A 23,850-nucleotide genomic window follows, 5' to 3' on the forward strand; every position below is an offset into this window, starting at 1 on the left:
TCCAGCCCTGAGTCCGGCGCCGTCCTCGGAAGGGGGAACAGCTGGGGCCATGAGCAGCCGCCCGGAGCCCGCAGCCCAGTGACACCGCTGCAGGGGCGAGCGCAGCCCCGACGCCTGGCACGATGCTGCGCTCCCGGGAGGAGGAGTGGGACGAGAAGACCCAGCTGCGGGAGCTCAACTCCCGGCTGCGGCTCTACGTGTCCCGGGTGCGGGAGCTGGAGCAGGAGAACCGGCTGCTGGCCCAGGAGCTGGCCGAGCTGCAGCAGCAGGAGCTGGCCGGGCTGCGGGGCCCCCAGCAGGAGCTGGCCGAGCTGCGGATGAGCGTGGCCGAGCTGAGCCGGGCCAAGCGGGAAGCGGAGCTGGAGCGGGACGGGCTGCGGCAGGAGCTGGGGCAGCTGGAGGTCCTGGCCGCCGAGGCGCTGCAGCTGCGGCGCCGCCTGACCCCGGAGCTGGCCGGGCAGCGGCAGCTGCTGGAGCGGCTGTGGGGCGAGTGCGCCGCCCTGGAGGAGCTGCTGCAGGGGCTGCGGGCCGAGCACCGGCAGCTGCTGGAGCGGCAGCGGCGGGAGGCGGGCGAGGTGCGGGCGCTGCGGCTGGACCTGGCCGCGCTGCCGCCGCCGCTGGCCGGGCTCAGCCTGGAGCAGCTGGAGGAGACCTACGAGCTGGTGCTGGGCCAGGCCTGCCGGGAGAGCCTGCTCCGCTACCAGAGCCAGCTCCGCGCGCTGCAGGAGCGGGAGGCGCGGCTGGGCCGGGAGAGCCTGGAGCAGCTGCGGGCCGAGGGCGCGCGGTGCCGCCTGCAGCTGGACGAGCTGCGGCGCCAGGGCCAGCAGCTGGGCGGCCTGGGCCAGCGGCTGGAGGAGGAGCTGCTGGCTCTGCAGGAGCTGCACGGCGCCGAGGCGGAGGAGTACCAGGTGCGTGACGGCTGCCCACGCGCGGCGTGGGGGAGGAAGGGGGACTGGGCGCCCGGCTGGCACCGCCCACACCAGCCAGTGGGGGAGGCAAGATGGGAAAGCCCACCCAGGGCAGCTCGCTGGAGCCGCGGGGCGAGGGGGGGGATGGCTGCGGAGGGCTCTGGGGCAGGCGCTCTGCAAACCCAAACTCTGGCTTAAACGAGCCCTGCTGAAGATTGGGGCTGCCCCCACTGTCCCCCTTTTCCCAGAGTCTCTTCCCCCCCACTATCTTGACTTTCCTAGAGCATCTTTCCCAGCCTCCACTTGCCCTCTCTCTTGCCTTTCCTAGAGCATCTTTCCCAGCCTCCACTTGCCCCCTCTCTTCCCACTATCTCCCATTTCCTAGAATATCCCCACCCCCATCCCCACCCCCAAATACTCTGAGCTCCTCCCCTCACTGGGTCCTACTGTTTGTGCCTTTTGCCCATGGCCAGATTTACACCTTACGCGCCCCTAGGCACAGCATCTTCAGCAAAACCACCTCTCCCCGGCCCCAGTGACCTTTATGTTGCACACAGTTCTAGAGAGAAAGGGGCCCCTAGAATGCTGGTGCCCCAGGCATGTGCCTACTATGCGTAATTGGAAATCCAGCCCTGCTTTTCCTTGGATTCCCTTTGGGGGACGTCTCCTCTCCCATGCATCTGGCCTAACCCTTCATCCTCTTTCTGCACCCCTCCCTAGGATCCTCTTCCCCCAGTCTTCCTTCTTGACTGTCAGCTCCTTCTATGTCTGCCCCCCTTTCCTCTCCTGCCCACAGCACCCAGCCCACCCCTGCTGTGCAATGGTCTGCTGGCCCACACCATAACCCTGCTCTACCAGCTGTCTCCGTCCATACATCCTTCCCTACCTCTGATCCCTCACCTGTGCATCTGCTCCTGACACCCTTCCCCCCTCTGACTTAGCTTGCGCTACCCCTGCTCCCTGTCTCCCACCCCATTTCCCATGCACCAGCTGCTTGCGCCCAACTCCTTGGCTCCCTCCTATTGGGCACCTGGGCACACTCTGCCTTTCCCCAGCACCACCTCTTCTGGGGCTGCGGTTGGGGGAGGAGGCAGCCAGCAGGGAAAGGAGCCTGCTGCATTAAAGGGAGTGGCCACTTCTGACAGGAGGACACAAACTCACAAACTCAGGGATTCCTTTTCAAAACCTGGGGCGAAGTTGGGACCTCTGGCTGGGGAAGCAGTGAGAGTGAACAGGGAGATGATGACTCTTAGCATATCTTCGTGAGGGGTGTACCGCTCCCACTTTGCCCTGAACAGGCACACCCAGCTGCAGAGTCAGGGTTGGGAGAGATCAAACCCAGCCCGCTAACCTGAGCCCCATTGCCAGCTCACCATAGGCACACTGGGGAACGAAGCAAGCCCTGCAATGGGTGAACTCAGCTGCAGAATCATGGGACGTGGTGTTCTGGGGACAGGCGTGCTGAGCTCTCTTTCCAGCATGTGACAGGCAGTGCTTAAAATGGTCTCAAGACATGAATGTGTGTGTGTGGGGGTGTCTGTCACTTCTAACTGCCCCCACACAACTGCCACTATCAATTCTGCCCCCTCCAGCCCCCCTCTGCTCTTCCTGCAGCTCCTGGGGTTCATCACCCCCCCCCTTGGAATGGTCGGAGCAGGGGGGCAACTGCAGGAGGAGCCCTTCCCCCACTTCAAGGCCTGGAGTACCAGGGAGGGATGGGAGAATCAGAGCTGCACTTCTCCACACTCTCTTCCTGTGAGGATGGTGGTGATCCTGTTAGGAGGGGAGAGAGTGCTGCCTACTCCTTGGAATGGAAAGCAGCCAGAAGGAGGTGCTTTTCCCTAGGCAGAGCTGAAATGTGCACCCCTCAGTAATCAAAGGCCTGAGTTGTAGAAGTTTTATTTGGTGGGTCTGCGACAGAGAGCACTTTAAAGCACTGACACCAAGTATCTGGTGATGGGAGTTGGCCCTTGGGCCATGTGAAGTGAGTCCTACCATTTTCCTGGCCACCAGAGTCAGTGATGTCCTGCATTCCCCTCTTGCTAGAACAGTTCTCTATCACAGTCATGAACCTGAAGGATTCAGACCCCAGCGTGGTTAACTGAGGCCTCCATTTTTCTATGGCAGAGAGGCTGATTACCATGGTGTTGACTGGGATGGGTTTTTTGGGGGGGAGCGAGGATGGAATGAAGCCTTAAATAGAGGTGTTTACTCTGTGTGGACATTAAAATGCCATTGTATTTTACAATAGCAAATTGTACTTCTGGCCAAGAGTTCTGGCGACCACTGTTCTGCAGTATGCCAGTTATAAAGCACCCTCTGTGCATAGATAGATCAGCATATGCTGGGAAAGCAAAATATCAAAGGTTAGGGATGGAGAAGACATATTAGATCATCCAGTCCATCAGTCCACTATGCAGATCAGATGCTCTCCATTTCCTCAGGGCAGCATTTCTTTTGTTCTTCATCAGACCTTTTATTAACACCCTGCTAGATCTCTTTGTCTGCAGCCCTCGTGTTAATAATCACATTGTGTGTAAGGGCATGTCTGACATGGGAGATTATGGAGATATTGCACATTGTGAGGGGACTAGAGTGTGGTTGCTCTGTGCCTGGATTTTAAATTGCTAGCTTGTTTGCAAGTTGCTATGAACAGAGACTGATCAATTCAAAACAAAACACAGCAAACAGCAGAGCTTTTACACTTAATTTGAAATATTCTGGTCTTTGAGGGGTTAAGTTACTCTCCTTTTAAACATGCATTTAAACATTTTTCAAAGCAGTGGATGGAGATTTTATCTGTGAATCGCCGATTGAGTTTAATAATAGTCCTGCAACTAAAACAATGCTTTTTTCAGGAGTTTCCTGTGGCTCAGGTTTTGTTTTTATTTGATAGGAGTAAAAATTATAGAAGCTTATATTTCCTCTAGCAAAATGGAAAAATGCCTTCATTCCTAAAGATGCATTATCTTTAGAGCCTTGTTATAAACTGCTGACATTAGAAATTCATAATGGAAAAACTCATTGATCCTTAACAATAATGGGTCAAATTGTTTCACTAAAGCAGCACCATATTTCAAGAGTCATCCTTCCCTCCTCCCCCCCTTATCATGTACAACTCAGTACCAAAAGTTTTTCTTCTGCAGTTACAAGAACGGCTATTTCTTTTCCCTAACTCAACCAGAAAAGGTATTTTTGTACCAGTTTCATCTCCATATTAGAGTTGCCAATTTTGGTTGGATGTATTCCTGGAGGTTTCATCAATGATAACCTTGAATTAAAGATTTAATCTTTAATTCCTGGAGACTCCAGGACAATCCTGGAGGGTTGGCAAAGCTACTCCATATATGTTTACATTTAGCTGAGGATTATTGGGGAAAGGTGACTGCAGGTATTCTGGAGAGTGAATCAACTTTACAGGATTGGCAGTACCGAGGAGAAACAGGTTAAAAATGCCAGTTAATAGAAAAATCAAAATTACCATGTGGCTCCTAGCTGTGCTGTTGTACTCAGGATGAAATGTTATTTTCTAAATTAAAATCGGCCTGGTTTGAGGAGTTTTAAACACAGTATCTTACTGTTACCTTAAAATGAGTTATGGTAAGCAAGCCAAACTGCTTCAGCCCCCACAATGAAAGCACATTAGCTGCACATACACCTAGATTATATTGAAACCTCTGTAAAAGTGGCGTCATGAGGGTCCGTGTTTATTGCCTCTCAGTGATACTGTGGGAGGGTGGACTTACCGCTGGCATGCCATCTTATGGCGGGGCATGGTTTTGCAGGCTTTCCTTTCCTGCCGAAGCAGCTCTAGCCCTGCGGTGGTCTGCCTCTTCTCACGGCTCGGCCCTCCATCCAGGCCATTTACTTCCCCCAACCCTGCTCTGCTGGGTGCCAGGGAGTCCAACAAATACAAGTCCAGTGTCCTTACATCAGGTCTTCAGCCCCCAGCTTTGAACCCCGTGATCCTTAAACTCTGTCGTCTCAGGACTTTAAAGGGTCCTTATATCGGGGGCTTCATGCCACCTTGCTGGTAGGGGAACCCAAGCCCTTCCTCTCCTCTGGGTTCCAGCTCCGGGACACAGTAGTGAGCAGGCAAGCATTGTCTATTCAGACCTGCTCCCTGCTAACTCTCTGGGCTTTTTCCTCCCTCAGCAGGCATCTGCCACAGCCCCGTCCTGGGCCCACTGTATACTTGTATTCTTATCAGCCTTCACAACCTGTCTTCCCAGGCTGCACCACTTCTCAAAGTTCATGGCAGGGGAGGGGCTTGTAGGGCTCCCTCCCTCTCCCCGTGTGTCCTAACAAATCCCAAATGAAAATGTAAACAACCCATTTTGTCCTCCTCACAATTGAACTTTAATCTTTCTTAGCTTTCCCCTGTGCTCTGCTCGTCAGTTCAACACCTCCTAGGGCTTTTTCCCCAGAGGTCCAGATCCTGCCATTTATCAAGGACCACCACGAGTGTCCACCCCACTGGCATCTCCTGGCCAGTTGCTAGCGTTCTCTGCTTAGAGGGAGGAACCCAGGGCCAACTCTTTCCTTGGACTTTACCCTATACTCCCTTGGAGTCCTTCCCTGGCTCAGCAGGTGTCTTTCAGCTTTCTGTCTGCCACTGAACTGCTGAGAGGGGGACTGTGTAGAGTTCTTTCACTCTCTTCTTCCCAGCTATGCTTCATCTTTAATGGGGCTGCCACGCCCTGTAGTTGCCACCAGGTCTCTAATTCCCTTCCCTTAATCCTTTCAATGCCAATGTGGGAATCTACACTCCACCATCTGTATCATATTAAAACTGCACAGTTTACAATTAAAGAAGATTTTTCTAGTGACCAACTATGCAAACTCAACCTGGTTTTTCAGGCAGGAGGTGGGGAAAAGGTGATCTGTCATGAAAAAATATAAAATGGGGGAAAACAAGTATTTTAGGCTTTCTACTCTTACTCAATTTTTTCGGACATAATTTCTTTTACAGGAGAGAAGATATTTAGTTGGGCTTTTGAAGTCATGTCTAAAAACCAGTTATTATCTGTGTGTTTATTTAAAAGTGATGTCACTCGCAGATGTTTTTTTTTAAATACGAATGTTTATGGTAGGAATTTCCTTTACAGCTGTTGCAGCAAGGGGATTTATTAATATTTTCCATATATTATCCACTCTTTCTGTGTGGCCATTCTTGTCTCCTCCAGCGCTGCCTATCCTCAGTAAAGCTTTCAGAGCTGATAGGTGGTAAAATGTATTTGCAATATAGTCAAGCACTAGCCAAGCACTAGCACAAATCCTGCATTGGGCCTGGTGGGCCATGGATGGCTCAGTAGGACTCTTGTGTCTCAGGTTTCTATGGCCCTAATGACATGCTGTGATGATATTTATGCAGAAACTCCAGTTGACTTCAATGGCAGATTCACATACAGTGCGATAGCAGGAGAAGGCCCTATATTTTTAGAATGCAAAAAAAGACCCTGGCTTTCATCCTGCTCCACTGAAGCCAACTGGACATTTGCCACCAACTTCAATAGGCTTAGGATTGGCTCCTGTATCTGTTCCATGTTGCTGTGAGCTCCAAAGGAGAGGCTGAATTCCTGTACTGATTTCCAGCCAGCCAAGTGCTGGGTGTCCTCTTTTCCTTTTTCTCCCATTAAGCTGCTAAGTGGCCATGAAGTTTGTAAAAGACGCCAGACCAAGAGTGCTGGAGACTCAAGTCCTTTCTTTATTCGCAGAACAAGTACAGTTAGACTGCCCTCATGCTGCCCATTCTCCCACTGCCCTGCTGATGTTTCTCATCCTTGACTAGAAGGAACCACCTTAAGGGGTGTGAGAATTAGTCCCCTTCAGTGCTTGAGTGGACACCAGTGACTTTTCCTCTTCTCTTTATATAACTGAACGGTGAACCTTTCCAAGTTAATCCCTTTGCTCAGACCTCTGAAAGGAGCGAGCATAGTGCAAGAACACAGGTCACCTTCCAAGATGTGGATGCTGCTTCTTTACCAGCGATACCAGGAAAGACCTTTGAGATTATTAGTGTGAACCAAGTTAGCTCAGCATGTATAAAGCCAAGAAAACATAAGGTGATTTAAGAATTATTTTTTGGGACTAATGTAATAACTACCCTTCCTTAAGGCTTGGTCTGCACTAGAGCTTACTTCAATATAACTTATGTAGCTCCAGGGTCCACATCCTTTAGTGATGTAAATTGCACTGACCTAAGTGCTGGTGTGGACAGGGCTATGTCAGTGGGAGAGCTTCTGCCTCTCATGGAGGTGGATTTGTTATGCTAGTGGGAGAGCTCTTTCCCATCAGCACTGAGCATTTTCTCCAGACATGCTACAACAGTGCAGCTGCAGCACTTCTAATGTAGATTAGCCCTCTGTTTAACATGCAGATGTTCCAGCTGTCACATGCTCTGCAGTCTCAGGTGGCCATGCAGATAGGGAAGGAGGACGTAATTCCATCAAGGGATTCCAGTGACAGATCTGTTTTTCTCCAGACCATGTACTGACATCCTTGGCTATTTGCTTTTGTTACAGTTCACGGTTAGCTTAGCTGTTCCTCTGACCCCCCCTCTGTGAGTTGGTCTCAGGGGATCCTCTCTGTGGCATTAGGCCTTTAGTTTTCCCCTCTCTGGGGTGGAATCTTGCAATTCTCCCACTCTTAGACCTGGGCATGAAGCTAGAGTCCCTTGCATATCAACCATGATTCTGCAGCAGGCTTGACTGGATTCAAGCCCTGAAATTCTTCCCTTCTGGAGCTGTGGCCAATGTGTGAATACAGGGAGATTGAACAGCCTTTTCAAAACAAAGTATTGTTTAATTTAAACAGAAGGAATGCAGCATCAAAAGAGCAAAGGGGTATTAACCCAACAAAGACTCTACTGTCTTACCTAAAATTTAGGTAGGCTCATCTTATCCAGACACCCCCGCTTCTAGAGCTGTGAGGGACAGCGTGCACCCCTTCAGATTACCATATTTCAGGTGCTCAAAAAGAGGACACTGCTGCAGTTTGGGGGTAAGCTGGAGGGGGAGTACAGTTAGGGGTGCTGGAGTGACTATCTGCGACGGGGGAATGGACAAATCAGCTGCGGATGCAGGGGAGGGACCAATCGGGAAGTGGACCAGTCTGGGCTCTTTCTGAGCTGCAGTGTCTGCTCTGCAAAAATCCTGGACATTGCCTGTTGTTTGAAAAATCCACCCGGACAGAGCCTCTTCAAGGGTTGACCTTTTTATCCTTCTCAAAGTCCCTTATCTGTTCCGAGCCTCCTGAACCTGGCCAAACAAGTTGATGCACCCTACCCCACGGGATGGGGGCAGAGATAGACTTCACAGCAGTTATTCCCTTGTCCTTTAACTATTGGTAAATGGAAGACTATTTGAGATTTTTGTCTGCTTTCCTGTCTAATTCCACCAGGAGCAGAAAGCATATAATGCTTTTGTAATTGCTACAGTCCTCCTTTGTGGAAGGTCACTAGACTGCTGTATTGGACCCAAGCCTTTGGATCACACATGCTTCCAAGCCCACTAGGTCTGGGTAGGTCCAGACACTATCTCTTGGTCTGGCCTCTTATGTACACTCTCAGTGTGCAGACCCCCTGTCTGGAGCCCCTCGATGGGAAGATGGGATTCTGTGGTCTAGCTGCCCTCAGCCCCAAGACCAGTGCTCTCCCTCAGTGAACATTCAGAATGCTGCTCAGTTAAACTCCTCAAGAGGAAAATGAGTGATCACAGGCCTGTTCCCAGAGGCCAGAACTGCACCTGGAACCATCACCCATAGGTCCAAACATCCCTAGACATTGGAATCTCAAACTCATGACTTGGGTCCACAGATCTGTGTTCTCCTAAAAGGTTAACAGACAGTTGCAACCAAGTCAGAGTCTATTCAGGTTGCCGTGCTGCATCTTTCCCCATTGTATTTGAGCATTTCAAATGGAAAGTGGCGTCTGTGTTTATTCCAGTGTTGAATCTGGCTTTTAATGTGCCACATACCAAATTTATAATAGGGTGCTTTTTGCTTGCCTGCATAGATGGTGACTTTTGTGTGTGTGGGGAGGGTGGGGGGGCAGCTAGATGAGATTTTGTTTAAATATGTGAAAACAATTTAGTCAGGTGTAACTCTCACATCCTAGCATGAATAATCTATTCCAGTAATAGTATCTCATGAACCATATGCCAGTGAAATCTGAGAGTAGGTTTATTTTTTTCTGTAAAGCTGAGCTGCTAGTGCATGCTGCTTTAATACTTTTTAAGATTTTTATCTTGGTGTTTGTCGTAAAACTGGAAAGTTATTATAAGCACAAGTGTGAAAGCGTAAAGTCAAATTCTACAAAACTAATAGGAACTGTTTCTGTTTAGAGTATAATTGCTGCCCTAGAAGAAGAAAAACAATTCCTGACTATGTCAATCATGAATTACCTAAAGGACTACAATGAACTAATGCAGGTGAAAGTGGGACTCAGCCTTGAAGTTGAAACTTACAGGTAAGGATTATAACTGCAGTGGGTAGTATCTTCAGGAGATGTTTTAAATTACTCATCAGAAGTCAGACCTGTGAACTACACTGGCCTTTTCCATCTTTAGGGTGTAGTGATACATCAGCTTTTTAAAAGGAAGATGCTTGCCCTTAAACTCTTCAGGTTTCTTCTCCTCCCAGTGCACATGCATAATTCCCATTAGAGTGGGGTCTCTGGACTTCTGGGTTCAGTTATCAGCTTGCTATGGCTTACTGTGTGATCTGGGTCAAGCAACTTAACCTCCCTATGCCTTAGTTCTGTCAACTGTGTAAAGGAGAAATAATACTTATGTTGTAGGAGTGTGGAGGCATAATATTTGTAAAGTCCTTTAATATCTTCAGATAGAAGATCATGTAAAAGTGTAACATTATTGTAACTATTGTTGTTCTTCATTAATAATGTTAATAGGTATTACCCATATGCAGACTGCTGAGGGAGATTAGAACCTTTGATGTAGCACTTAACTCCAGCCATTTTAACTAATAGTAATTATGTCTACGGTTTATAGAACAGCATGTTACTGAAGCCATATAACCCTTTGAATCCTAGAATTCTAAAAGCTTGCTACTTATTTTGCAGTAAAATTCTTGGTGCTAAAGGAGCATGCTTGATTACTATGATGCTAAAAGCCAAGTGAATGTAATTGTTCTTACCATATTTGAATATATGCAAGTATTAGCTGAAGGCTCAGCATCTGTCAGACTGTAATTGATAAGTCATAAGGCAGTGTGGATCTTCCACCTGGCAAGTCACAGTGCCAGCATTCAATGTTCAGGGTTACAGGGTTTGGATCTGCTGCTTACTGTACCCTTTTTGTCTCTACCGCACTGATTTAAGGCATTGTTTCAAATACACGTTCTGTTTCTGCCAAAGAAGGAAATGGAATAAAGAAGTTAACAGAAAACTCCATTTTCTAAACCAGTGATACTCAGACTGAGGTTTGGGAGTTGCAAGTGGCTCTTTTAATGTGTCACTTGTGGCTCTTTATAGCACATGATATTAAAACATGGTGTGATTTTAATAATTAATCAATCTAAGTTATTACCATTCAGAATGCTTTTACTATGTTGTTTTAACTAATTGTAGAATACATGTTCAGTCATTTTGCTGTAAGAATAATATATATAGTAAATGAAACAATGAATTCACATGACTGTGGCTCTTTTGGGTAATGTTGATCGCTATTTTGGCTCCTGAACCACAGAGGTCTGAGTATCACTCTTGTAAACCTTACTTTCCACCATCCTAGGCTTTGTTAAGGAAACACATGCTCAGGCCAAGTCTGAGTAGTAAACAGCCATTCTGCTAATAAATCCTCTTTACCTGTGAATATTTCTAGTCAGTCGCTAGTTGAGCAATTGAAAAGCCAGAGCAGTTTTGAAATCTCAAGATCATAAGTTGTTAATTGACACACGGCACATACTGGTTCAGAATGGGGAAAAAAAGTTGATGGATAGCAGAGAGAGAACATTTTTATGGTAAAGATTTTGAGTTTTTCCGCTGTTAACACTTTATTTTCAATAAAGTTGGTGATGAAACTTATTCTTTACAATTTGTATTGATTTTTAAATTCAGAAGACAATTCTTATTGAGTGAACCAAATAACCTGCAAAAATTGAATATGTCTGGCTGCTATCTTGTCCTCATGAATCCATAGATTTGTTTATATTGTGTATTAATGTTTCACACACAGAGAATGTGTAGTTACAACATTGCTTGATAAGTACTGCTACTACTGTCCTTTAAATATTGTATAATGTTGCTGTGAACTGTTAAGCAGCTGAGTTTGTCCAGAAAGTGGTGGGTGAAGTGATCCATACATGTTTGTTAATTCAGAGACACTTATTTAGTAGAAAGAGCACAGAAGTTATTGTTACTGATCAAATCCCAGCTCTGACACCCACTTCATCTGTTGCTTTGGGCTCATGATCTAATCTTTCTGCTTCAGTTTATGCATCTGCTAAATGAGGTAATAATACCTTCATCTCGGTACAAAAGACCCAGAGATACTGTGACAATTAACATTCACACAGGACTGTGCATGATGCTGCCCAGATATCTAGGTGCTTTGACACATGCTTAGTTAGTAAATGAACAGGCACTGTTGCAGCTCTGTAAAAGTCAGCTGCGAACCCATTAAATCTCAGAGCCTCTCCAGAAGCCATATCACGATTACCTCTAGTGTTGTCGGCTTGTGCATGGATTCGTAGTCCTCAGGGAGTAGGAAGCAGCTTGGCATTGCCTGGAAGGTTTTTATTGTCCATTGAGGTTGCTGCCTTAGCCTATAGAGACTTGAGAAATATTCTTTAATAGCTTGTGATTCTCTGTACCTCTGTCTGTCACCATCTCTGTCTTGCTGGGATAGACTTCAGCATTTAAATTTACGGCTTCCTGTTGAAAGAAACCGTGTTTGGTTGAGGCCAGAGATAGACTTCCAGTTTATCGAAAAGCAGTTCTGTTTTATTGCTGTAAAGAGAGTTCCTTTAAAATCTCAGGAGGGGGGAAAATTACTCTTTTGGCTACTCCATGTTTCACACAAACAAAACCACCACCCTTCACGGGGGATTTAATCCCCTCCCCTAATGGATGATCTTTATTCATTCCATTGAGGAAGAAAGATAACTTGGTTCTACTGAATCAACTTTTGTATAAGACTGCTCTGGACTCCTGGTCTTCTGTTGTTATTTAACCAGTTCCTGTAGTGATCTTCTGTACCCAGGGGCGGCTCCAGGCACGCCAAGCGCATGTTTGGGGCGGCAAGCCACGGGGGGCACTCTGCCGGTCGCCGTGAGGCGGCAGGCAGGTTACCTTCAGCGGCTTGCCTGCGGAGGGTCCGCTGGTCCCATGGCTTTGGCAGACCTCTCGCAGGCGTGCCGCCGAAGGCAGCCTGCCTGCCGTGCTTGGGGCAGCAAAATACCTAGAGCCACCCTGTCTGTGCCTGTGATAACCAGGGTATGTGATGTAAGCTTCTTCTCATTCTCATAGAGGAAATCAGCTCCTATCCTTTATTTAGGTACATCCAAAGGCCCTTGTAAAGACCCATGCTCATAATTCTGAGGTTTCTATTGTGAAGTTTCAGTGATTGCCATGAGACATCCTGTCCTGTTGGCATCATGGACTAAGCACATGGTGTTTGGTTTACTTTCCTCTCCTTCATCCCATACAGCCCAGAGTGTCTCTGTGTCTCCCACTCTGTATTTTTTTTTCGCTTTGTTTGTTTGCTAACTCCTAGAGCTAGCGTCTCTAAGTAAGGATGAGAGAGTATTTCCACTGGAGCTAGTCATGGCCACTCCTGCATTGGCTGGCCAAAACGATCATGTTGCAAGGAACTCCCTTCCCCAAGGACCAAGCATACTTCCTTTCCAGTGCTGCCAACCCTTCCTGCTCTTATGAATGGGACCGGTTCTGGCAATGGAACTTCTGTTGCATGGCAGCGTGAAGTTCTACACTTGGCCATTTTCATTCCCATTCTTTATCTGTAAAGGCTGAAATAAATATTTTCCTAGTGTTGCAACACATGGTTCCATGCTGCTGAGATCCTGCAAAAGCCAAAGTAGATTAGACTGTGTAATAGTCTCCAAAGGGAAGTGGTGGAAGACACATCACTTGAGATACTTAAAACTGGATTGAACAAAATACTGGGCGGCCAACTGTTAGGAACCATCTTTCACTGGGCAGTGGGGCATTGTTGCAGCATCATCTTGCCTGGATCCTCATCAGGTGCCCCATGTCTCAGTTTCACTTCACAGGCTCCCTCTGGTTGGTAGGATCATTTGGTGATTTAGGGACTTTGGGCCTTCTGCCAAAAGAGAAGTAGTCCACTTCCAGGGCAAAGGGAAGGACAGCTAAATAGTAAACCAAGCCCTTTGCCATCATGGGTCATAGCCCTCTGCCTAAGGTATGCATTATCATCCTGTGGCCCCCTTCAGTTGCCAGGAGCTCCTTCTCCCTTACATTGGGAGCTGACCAGTGTCTCTACTTCTGGGCTTCGTAGCCCTTCTGCCTTCCAGCAGCTTTGTTCCTGTCACCGCCACTTCCAGGTCTCACCCAGTCCTCTCTCTACTCCAGGCTCAGAGACCCAATACATTGAGGCAGCTACTTGCTACCAAGTCCAGTCCACCCTGCTTCCTCATTTCCAGGGCCACTTCCTACTTCAGCCAGACCTCCTTCCTGGTCACATCTCAGGAGCCCTTCACTGAGCCCTTCCAGATTGATTCCCTGATTCCCCCTCTGCAGGGAACCACTGCCAGTTATTTATGTTACCACCAAACATGTTGCTCCTGCCAGCTCCCTCATTTACTGAGTGTTGTGTCTCATATATATCGAAGCAGGCCTGCCGAGCACTCAGTCACCTGCTCTTCTTCACATGATCCCTGTCCTCCAATCCCATGATTTAGGAGGAAAACCAGGCTCAGTGGAACTGAGCCTGAACTCTCTTTAAAGGGCTTACTCAACCTGTGACAGGCCTGGCGTATGTATGTCAGTGGTTCTCAACCATTTCCAGATAATCTCCTTGTTGCAACGGAAAAATGTCCGCATCCCCCACAGGCTGGGAGTTTCAGGACCCCCTCCCATCTAGCACTGAAGAAAGGGAGAGTGGCCAGGACCTCCTGGACCTGATTGCAACCCACCCCTCTCTGGGGTTCTTGATCCCCTAGTTGAGAACCCATGGAAGAAATGATCGAAGAGGTCCTTTTTGTACATGACTGATTTTGTGGTAAGGCTTGTGCCGCAGATCATCACAATTGCACACATCTTATTATTTTTGGTACCTTCTCCCTCCTGTCCCACCCCACTTGTGTGTCTCATCCACCTGTTCTCTCTTGTCTTTTAGACTGTAAGTTCTCTGGGATAGAGCCTGTCATGTTCTATGTGATTTTACTTCACCTAGCACAATGGAACCCCACCCTGGTTAGCTTCTAGGTGCTAACACACAATAAATGTTAAATCTGACAGTAATAATCAGGGGGATGAGTTAAAGATTCAGTATTAATTTCCTGACTCTCTTGGTAATAATTTATCTTAGACGTACTGTTATGTTAGTGGCGTGGGTTTCTGCATTCAGGGTATGACTTCAGGGAAGTATCTGCACAATTACTTTATAAGGGAGGATTTCTTGGAGGAGCATTTTTCATTGTTGTTTGTATTATGGTAGTACATAGAGGCCCCAACTGAGATTAGGGCCCCAATCTTCTAGGAACTGTACAAACACATAGTAAGAGATGGTCCTTGTCCCAAAGAGCTTACCGTCTAAATAGATAAGACGAACAAAGAGGAAACTGAAGAATCGAGAGGTGAAGTTACTTGTTAAAGATTACACAGCAAATCATTGGCAGAGCCAGGAATAGAAGCCAGAGTTCCTATTCTCAGGCTTGTGCTGTATCCACTAGACTGTGCTCTTCCTTACTAATTTACTATCTTAAAGTGTAAAAACAATTTTAATATTTGCATTGCATTAAAGTCAGTGGAACTATATCATGAGCCAAATCCCACAGAAATACTGAGTCACAGTCCAGTTTTGCTGGGGTTTTCTCTTTATTTTCATGTAATAGCACGTTTTCAGAAGTAATGTTTTCAGATCCAGCTTGTCTCTGTGTGCTGTTGCCATTTGCCATATACAGTGTACTTCTTGGAACTTATTTTTAGTGACTTCATATGTTGCTCCAGCAACTGAACAACTGTTGTTTTAACAGCAGCCAAAAATCCCTAGTCATACTATCCACATTCCTAGTGTCCATCGTCACAATTAATACTTTCAGTGCCTGCACTGTCAGATCTTTCAAACTTTTCTGTAGCATTGGCAACACCATCCATAGTGCCTAATGAGAGGAGCAATTTTCTTTGCACTTACAGGCTAGAAGAGATCAGAAGTCTGGTCTTTGGAGGTTTCTCTAGATTAGGAAAAGCTAGCCATGACCTTTTATTTTGATTTAACTGATTGAGCTTGACCTGGGCCTCATCTCTAGGGTTGAATTTGACTAGCTTAAATATGTTAACCCATGTCTACGCTAGGGAAAAGTTTGTGGTTAGCAACCACATGTTAACAAACCCTGACCTAACCTTGCCCTTTTCTTAATCTGTACAAATACATGGTTGCAAAGAAAACCTTACAAAAGTGAACTGTCAACTGATGTAGTGTTGTCCTCCTGAATGTGCAGAAAGGCAGAGGTGTAAAATGACCCATTCATCTCACTGGTTAAGTCTGAAACCTAAAGATGACCTTTTAAATGTAAACATTATCCATTTCACTGATGATGGCAGAAGCAGCCAGCTAATGTGTTTATGAAACTTTCTTCCACTCCCTCCAGGAGTTAAAAGCCTCAGCTATCAAGAACCTCCAGCTTCAACCCAACAACTTCTATGATGTAGTTACAGCTTATCAGTGCAAAACATTTGGCATTTCCAAAACGGAATGAGGAGGCAGTATTACATAATACTTAGTCCTGCCTTGAGTGCAGGGGACTGGACTAGATCGCCTCTCGAGGTCCCTTCCATTTCTGTGATTCTATGAACGTGAATAAAACAGAATATAAGAAACAGAAGGGTTACTGTACTGTGATTACATTGTTCAATTTGATATTTAAATAAAGCTACCACAGAATTTCCAGTCTGCTGCATCAGAGTGCTGCAGAATTTAGGTCTAACTTTTGGGGAGGTATATAATTGGGGAAAATAGCATCAGTTAATAAAGAACAGAAAGAGAAACTTATTTCACAGCAGGCAGTATAGGAGTGTGTTGGTGGTGCAAGGGAAAAAACAACAGCCTTGGAATGACGTAGGAAAAACCTGCACATAGATCAGGGGTCAGCAGCCTTTGGTACGCAGCTCGCCAGGGTAAGCAAACATCCCTCGGTCCGGGCCGCTTCCCACTGCCCTCATTGGTCTGGAACAGCGAACCAGGGCCAGTGGGAGCCGCGATCGGCCGAACCTGCGGATGCGGCAGGTAAACAAACTGGCCCGGCCCATGTGCCAAAGGTTGCCGACCCCCGACATAGATGTTTGTAGATTTACTAGAAATTCTCCTGTCCTTATTTATTTGGCCACCATTTCTAAAAAGTCTAGTAGCGCACGAGATGCAGCCTTATTGCATGCATTTTGTAGATGATATAGAGACAGCAACAATCTTGCATTGGCAGAGTAAGGTGGTGGTTGTTTCCGGGCCCCCCCCCCCCAATTTCTGTGCTGATTCTAGAGAGCACCTTTAGGGCCGTGAGCATCCTTCCTCAGGAAAAAAAATTTGATGAAATGTGTGTAACTCAGCATTCCTAAGGGAAGATAATTGCTCCTTAAAAATGTATTGAATCTCAGCTATGTTAATTTCAGTGGGACTTGTTCCCTAGGGTGTTTGCCACAGGTGCATAAGGGAAAAAACCCAGGGTAGCACAACAGGCAGGGATAGGATGAGTTTGTGTCTGATTGTCAGACTGCCAGTCAGAATGAGCAAAATATTGGGATGAACAGTGGCCAGTGTGTGTCTATATGGTGCATACTAGGTATACTCTACAGCAGTTTTTCCCAAACTTGGGACACCGCTTGTGCAGGGAAAGCCCCTGGTGGGCCAGGCCAGTTTGTTTACCTGCCGTGTCCGCAGGTTCTGCCAATTGAGGCTCCCAGTGGCTGCGGTTCGCTGTTTCAGGCCAATGGGAGCTGCTGGAAGTGATGGGCAGTACATCCCTCGGCCCGTGCCGCTTCCAGCAGCCCCCATTGGCCTGGAGCAGTGAACTGCGGCCAGTGGGAGCCATGATCGGCCAGACCTGCGGGTGTGGCAGGTAAACAAACTGGCCCAGCCTGCCAGAGGCTTTCCCTACACAAGCGGCATCCCAAGTTTGGGAAACACTGCTCTACAGTATGTGACCAGATGAAAAAAATTTGTGCTCTTATTCTCTAAGACAACGTTTTAAGTTCAGTCTAGTATTCTCAATGAAGCCAGCTAAAGGCTTGGTCCCTAAGAACAGCTGTGTTTGTCACTAATATAGAGGATGTAGTCTGGCAGATTCTGCAGTGTACTGGTGTCCTGAGGATAGGCAGCAAGTGAAAGTGATAGATGCAGATGTTCAACAACAGATAGCTGTGACTTTTTCCCGTTTTTTTTTTTTTTTTTTTTTTTTTTGCGCTTCTGGTATAACCCCTTTATTGAGAAGCCGAACAAAATTTGTGTTCTCGTTGTTTCTGGTAAACGGCTGTTGAGCTAAAACATATAGCTGGGCTGAAGAGCTTTTACAGGGGTAAAGCTTACAGCCACCCTGGTTTCCTAAAACCATGCAAGTTATTTTAGACACTGGGGAGAGATTGCCAAAAAGAGCGAGACCAGAACGCTGAGAAATGGAGGGGAAAGATGAATCGGCAAGATAACTATCGCCATAAAAAGTTACCCAAACCTTTTTTGCAAAATATATCTTGCTGATTTCAACTTGCTGATTTTACTTCATTATCTGTGCATTACTGAGAATAATTTCCCTCTCTAGTCTATTTAGAACTCCGTTTTCCTTAGTATCGGTCAGCATGTTTGAAAGTAGAAGTAATACTTCTTTCTCCTGTTCATTTGTGATAGTGCTTTGCCACCAGATTTCTAAAGTATATTATAACTATTCTTTCTCTTTCTTTTAATCAAATGTATTTGCATGTGTGTGTTACAGAACTTTACTAGAAGGGGAGAGCAGCCAATGGATTATTACATGGATTGATCAGCAGGGGAGAAAAATACCACAAGGTAAAAAAGCGAACACTAAACTTAGACCTCTAAATGTAGGTTTTAGTCATTGTTTTATATATTTTTTTCCAATGAGTCTGTCAGTTTTGTGCAATATATTTTTAGCTGTCGAGCAAAAAATGAACTCTGTGAGCTGTTTCTGAGAATCATCTCTCCTGGGAACCGCAGCGGGGAAAGGAGCATAACATCAGGCCACCGGGGGGCCCCATGCCGGCAGCTCCTCCGGGGTGGCTGTACCACCTCCAGCCCTGCCCCCAGCCGAGTCCACTGGCAGGGCTGCTGTACAGATGGAGGAGACCCTGCATGGAAGGACTGGGGGAGGTACAGCTGCGCTGGAGGAACTGCTGGCCATTCTGCTTCTTCTGTGTCTTTTCGGTATGCCGTACCAGCTATAAATACCTTGCTGGTAAGGCATACCGTACTGCCCTACTTGCACTGCTGCTAGTATGCTTGAAAGTGAATTGACATTATTTCTTCATAAATATTTTAACATTATATTAAGATAATACCTAGATTATTGCTTGTCACTGATATTGTACGTAGATTATTTTTATATTTTACATACAAGACAGTATTTTAATTTTTGCTTATCTATGCTCTTTTTGCAGGTGTCAGAAATGCATCTTATGACTACGCTAATAGTTACTCTGCATACCGAGAAGAAAATAAAAAGAAAAGCTTTCCGATTATCAAGAGTGCTGACACTAGACATAAAACACCAGTAACTAATATTCGCAGCTCTGCACTTTATTCAACTCCGACAAGGCGTGGTGGACCACGGACAACAGATAGTGGAAAAGTTTTAAGGAAAGATATTCTCAGTTCAGAATATCATCCATCAACCACTATTGAAAAGGATGCCACTTATGAAAGAACTATGAAGGACCATAGAGAGTTCAAAACCTTTACTCCATCATATAGTCTTTGGGGAGACACTGAAATTCATCGAAAAACATTTCCTGAAAGAAAGAGAACAGAAGCTACAACTTCTTCGGCAATTTCTTTTTCAAAAGAATTGACAAGTGTTCGGAGTTCAAACAAGGAACACAAAATTGACACAAGGTCAGGTGTTTCTGAAAGTACAAGAACAAAACCAGATAATTTTACTAAATTTCCATCTTATGAGCTGAATTCCAATTTTAAACAAACCAAATATGAACAAACCCTAGATGACACTCATGCTATATTGAAAGAAAAAACAAAAGGAGACAAACCAGTTAAAGAGGGGGAAAGTGGCGTGTTAGAAGAAAAAGATAAGCAATCAGTCAATGAGGAAAGAAATATTATCCTGGAGAAAAAAGAAATGGATGATAAACCCACTTCAGCAGAAAGAAGTGTTAATTTTGGAAAGAAGACTGAGGTAAAACCAGAAAAGAAAACACATGTAATGGAAGAAGTGATTATTAATGATAACAAAAAGATTTTTTCAGGAGTCAGGAGTAAGGAAGATAGCACTGCTAAAGAGAAAAAAAATGTTACATGGGAAGAACAAACCAGAGTACATAAATCAGCCAGAGAGGGAGAATTTTTTCTCCCTGATGCAAAGATTAAAGAAGATGAAATAACCAAAAGGAATACAAATGTGTTTTTGGAATCAAGAAGCGAAGAGGCTGTTGAGATACCCATCAGTGTTGAAATGTGTACTCCAGACAAAATATTGCAGAACAGTAACACAGAAATAACATTTCAAGGCTTTACAACCTCTGTAGGAAGAGAGACAGATGAACATACAATTAAACCTGTTGAAATTCTCAGTGTGGATGTTTCAGAAAAAGAACCCAATTTGGAAGATGAACATGGAATTAGTGACAAAAGTAGCCCGAGAATGGATACTTTGTCAACAGAAAACATAGCAGAAACTATTGTCGCTGATATTCTTAAAAGTTTTGTTCAATCTTCTGGTTCAGAAACAACTCCACGTACAAAAGTAAACTACCTTGAAAAGAAAAAACAAGATGATGAGAAAGAGACAACTGAGATCACAGTACAGTCTCAAGTTCAAGAAGAAATATCGATTTCTGATGAAGTTGATGTAGGAAGTCTGTTAAACAAGGATGGCAAAGTGGTTCTGGAAGATGCTATGGGAATTCCATCCAAAGATGTGATAGAAGATGCAATAAATGTTGGCCTGAAAGGAAGAGACCGTATCGGCAAAGTGTCTGTTAATGTTGAGATTGTTGAGGAGCCACTAGAATCTGCAACTGATGAAAGGAGTGAATTTTCAACACCATTTGAAGTAGAGGAAGTAGAGGATACATCACCTGGTATGGAGCAGCATTATGGCGACGAGGGGGAGCAGAACATTACAGCTACAGCTGAAGATTTTAAAAAGAAAAAACAATCCAGTGAGATCCTCACCCATGTGGAAGAAGTAACCGAGGCAGACGACTCAATTGATGAACAAAGATATTTTGTATCTACTCCAGATGATTACCCTTTGGCTCATGGAAAAGATGATGACTCACTGTATGGGCAAATTCACATAGAAGAAGAATCGACTATTAAATATTCTTGGCAAGATGAATTTTTGCGAGGCACACAAAGAAGAAAAGATGATAGCTTGAGCTCACCAGAACAAACGTATCAGGTGGTGGGAGAGGAAGCAAGTGCCTATGTGTTAAATGAGGAACATCCAAAAGGTGAAGCATCACATGCAGAATCCATTGTTATTGAAAAAAAGATTAAAATACCACATGAATTTCAGGCCTCAATAAAGGGGCTTTTATTGAAGGAAACCAAGGACCCTAAACAACAGTTGAAAGAGGCATTGGAACAACTGGAGGGGAGTCTTCCAGAAAACGTGAAAGAAGAACTAGCTGCATTAACGAAAGAAAATCATGCTGACTCCAGTAGCCTGGCAGTTGACATCAAAAAAGTTGAGCAAACCAACGATGGTGGTTTGGTGACAATTGTGGCTGAAGTCAATCTGTCCCAGACCCTTGACACTGATCAGTTTGATATTGCACAGCTTGGTAGTGATATCATAAGTGAGATTGAGAAGGTGTCACCGAAGTTCCCAAAACAAGAGGGCTTTGAGGAACGTAACGACCCAGAGTTGGAAAGATGGACTGATGGTAAAAGCAGCAAAGAAACAGACATTTCTCCATCGAGTAATAAATCCACTTCTTGGGCTAGCCAAGGGGTTTACAGCTCATCCAGTGTAAGAAGCAAGGATGGCATGGAATATCATTCCACCGAACAAGTTATTCGTGAAGGTCCAGTTTCAGAAGCTGTAGAATTTGGTAATGCAGAAGAAGTCTCTCAGTCACAGGTATCGACTGATATTAACAAATCTATCAGGCATATTAAAATAGGTCCAACAGAAATTCGGAGAACTGAGCAGATCATATATGAAGGGCCCATTTCTGAAACTCTGGAACTTGGTGGTAGGGGAGATCGTGTTCAGACAGAAGAATCATTGGATACTGGTAGATCTGTGAAGCTTTTTAAAATGGGTCCTAAGGAAATTCAAACCACTGAAGAAATAATTTATAAAGGGCCTGTTACTAAAACTGCAGCTGTAGATGAACCTGAAAATCTTGCTCAGCCACAGTTTTCAGCTGATATTAATAGGTCCATGGGGCATATCACATTAGGTTCGCAGCAAATTACTGAAGATATCATTTTCAAAGGGCCCATTTCAGACTCTTTAGAGCTCAGTAGCTCAGGGGATCTCTCTCATACAGAAGGATCAACAGATACCAACAGATCAATAAGGCACATTAGATTAAGTCCAAAAGAAATTCACACAGAACAAATAATATTTGAAGGGCCCATTTCTGGAAATGTGGAGCTCAGTGGCACAGGAGATCTTTCTCAGACAGGAAGTTCGATAAGGCACATAAAATTAGGACAAAAAGAGATTCATTCAGCTGAGAAAATCACATACGAAGGACCTCTTTCTGAAAAAGCAGAGCTTGGCAGTATGGGAGACAGCTCTCAGATGGAGCATAGGTCAGATACTAATGCATCTATCAGGCATATTAAATTAGGTCCCAAAGAATTTATGACAACTGAGCAAATCATCTACAAGGGGCCCATTTCTGAACATCTGGAGTTCAGTGAATCAGGAGACAATTTTCATTCAGAAGCGTCAATAAAGCACATTACATTAGGTCAAAAGGAAATTAAAACTACTGAACAAGTCATATATCAAGGCTCCATTTCTGAATCACCAGAGATCAGTAGTGCAGGAGGAAGCCTTCTGGAGAGTGAAGGAAACTCAGATATCAATAGATCCATCAGGCTCATTAAATTGAGTCCCACAGAAACTCATACAGAGCAAATCATCTTTAAAGGACCCATTTCTGAAACAATGGGTGATCATTTTCAGACAGATGGGTCATCAGAGAGCAGCCGATCTATAAGGCATATTAAATTAGGACCCCAGGAAACATCTTTTACTTTTCAAATGGATGTAACTAATGTGGCGGGAGTGCCTGTGGTGGAAGGGAGAACACAAGCAGCTACAGTCACTGTATCAAATAGGAAGGAGCCTGATGTCAGACAGTCACAGGTTGTGGTTGAAAGTGACCAGAAGGACATTGACAGTGAAAGTACCAAAGAAGCAAGTGTTTTTCCTGATGCTTCCCAGGCTCCTGGTGAACAAGTAACAGAGAAGTCAGCATTTGAAAAAACTGTACAACTGCAGAGACTTGTAGACCAAAGGTCAGTGATTTCTGATGAAAAGAAAATTGCCCTTGTGTATCTAGACAAAGAAGAAGAGGGGGAAGAAGATAATGATGGACACTGGTTCTGAAAGGACGTTTTAATATAACCTTGCTTATCAGCTTGTTTATCACAGAGATTTTTGACTGCCGTCTTTTTAAAAGGAACTGTCCCACTACTACACCAACATTGGACTGACAATTTTAAATCCAAGCCTGAAAACATCCACCATCCTGTCCCCTAATTTGTGAAAGCTCTTTAAGGGAGGTCTTCTTCTATTGCAAATTCTTTTTTCACTGACCTATTTCCAGTTGCTTCAAGTTTCTTCAGTCTCCAGGACATGAAGTTTCTGCTGGAGATTTTTCAGGATTTTTTTTTTTTTTAAATATTGAGCTAATGCACAAGTGAGAGTCAGAAAAATCCAGTTCAGTCAACTTTTGAACACTGTGTTGTACTGGGATACTTTAATTCAGCACTTCTGTTTAGATTTCAAAGTATTAACCACAGGCAAAATGAGTAATAATAACTGTATTAGAAGAGTATTAGATTAAGGCATGCGGGCAATTGATTTTAAGTTCCATTCCCATGTGCTCATGTGCAATAAATAATAGTAAAATCTTAGGAAAAATTAAATCATTACAACCATGAAGTCAAACTCTTTGACTAGCAAAAATTTATGGTAACCTTTGTTACCTTTATAGTTAGAACCAGATACTAAAAAGCAGTAAGACTACATCAGTCATATTGTTTTCAGGAAAATGTTTGGTTCGCCTTTATAAAGTGTAATGTTTTTAATATTTTTAAAGAGAATCAGTAGGCAAATGGATAAAAACCATAGGCTAAATCCTTGTTACACTGAAATCAGTGGTAAAATCCCTCCAAGTTCCCTGACTCCACATCAGGGATCGGCAACCTTTGGCATGTGGCCAGTCAGGGAAATCCCCTGGCGAGTCGGACCGGTTTGTTTACCTGCCTTGTCCTCAGGTTCGGCCGCCTGCGGCTCCCACTGGCTGCTGTTCACTGTCCCAGGCCAATGGGGGCTGCGGGAAGGGCAGCCATCACAT

At 45.1% G+C, this 23,850-nt stretch overlaps 2 protein-coding genes across 3 annotated transcripts in view; one reads left to right on the forward strand and one right to left on the reverse strand.

Moving 5' to 3' along the window:
- SYNM (synemin) lies at positions 1 to 23,443 on the forward strand. 2 transcript variants are annotated; one of them, XM_050967129.1, is made up of 4 exons: positions 1 to 908; positions 9,251 to 9,375; positions 18,045 to 18,118; positions 18,727 to 23,443. In XM_050967129.1, exons 1-4 carry the CDS (start codon positions 123 to 125, stop codon positions 22,875 to 22,877), a joined length of 5,136 nt encoding a protein of 1,711 aa, XP_050823086.1. In that variant the 5' UTR covers positions 1 to 122; the 3' UTR covers positions 22,878 to 23,443. The 2 variants fall into 2 exon arrangements, with proteins under 2 accessions (XP_050823086.1, XP_050823087.1); XM_050967130.1 differs by lacking the exons at positions 1 to 908; positions 9,251 to 9,375 and adding an exon at positions 17,601 to 17,775.
- TTC23 (tetratricopeptide repeat domain 23) overlaps positions 10,841 to 23,850 on the reverse strand; it is a 59,085-nt gene continuing 46,075 nt past the window's right edge. Inside the window, exons 11-12 of the mRNA XM_050968927.1 lie at positions 14,656 to 15,913; positions 10,841 to 11,799 (exon numbers count right to left, since the gene is read on the reverse strand). The gene's annotated coding sequence lies outside the window, so the exon portion shown is untranslated. The remainder of the gene's footprint in view (positions 11,800 to 14,655; positions 15,914 to 23,850) is intronic.

Source organism: Gopherus flavomarginatus, chromosome 9 (genome assembly GCF_025201925.1).
Source record: "Gopherus flavomarginatus isolate rGopFla2 chromosome 9, rGopFla2.mat.asm, whole genome shotgun sequence".
In the NCBI taxonomy this organism is placed as follows: Eukaryota; Metazoa; Chordata; order Testudines; family Testudinidae; genus Gopherus; species Gopherus flavomarginatus.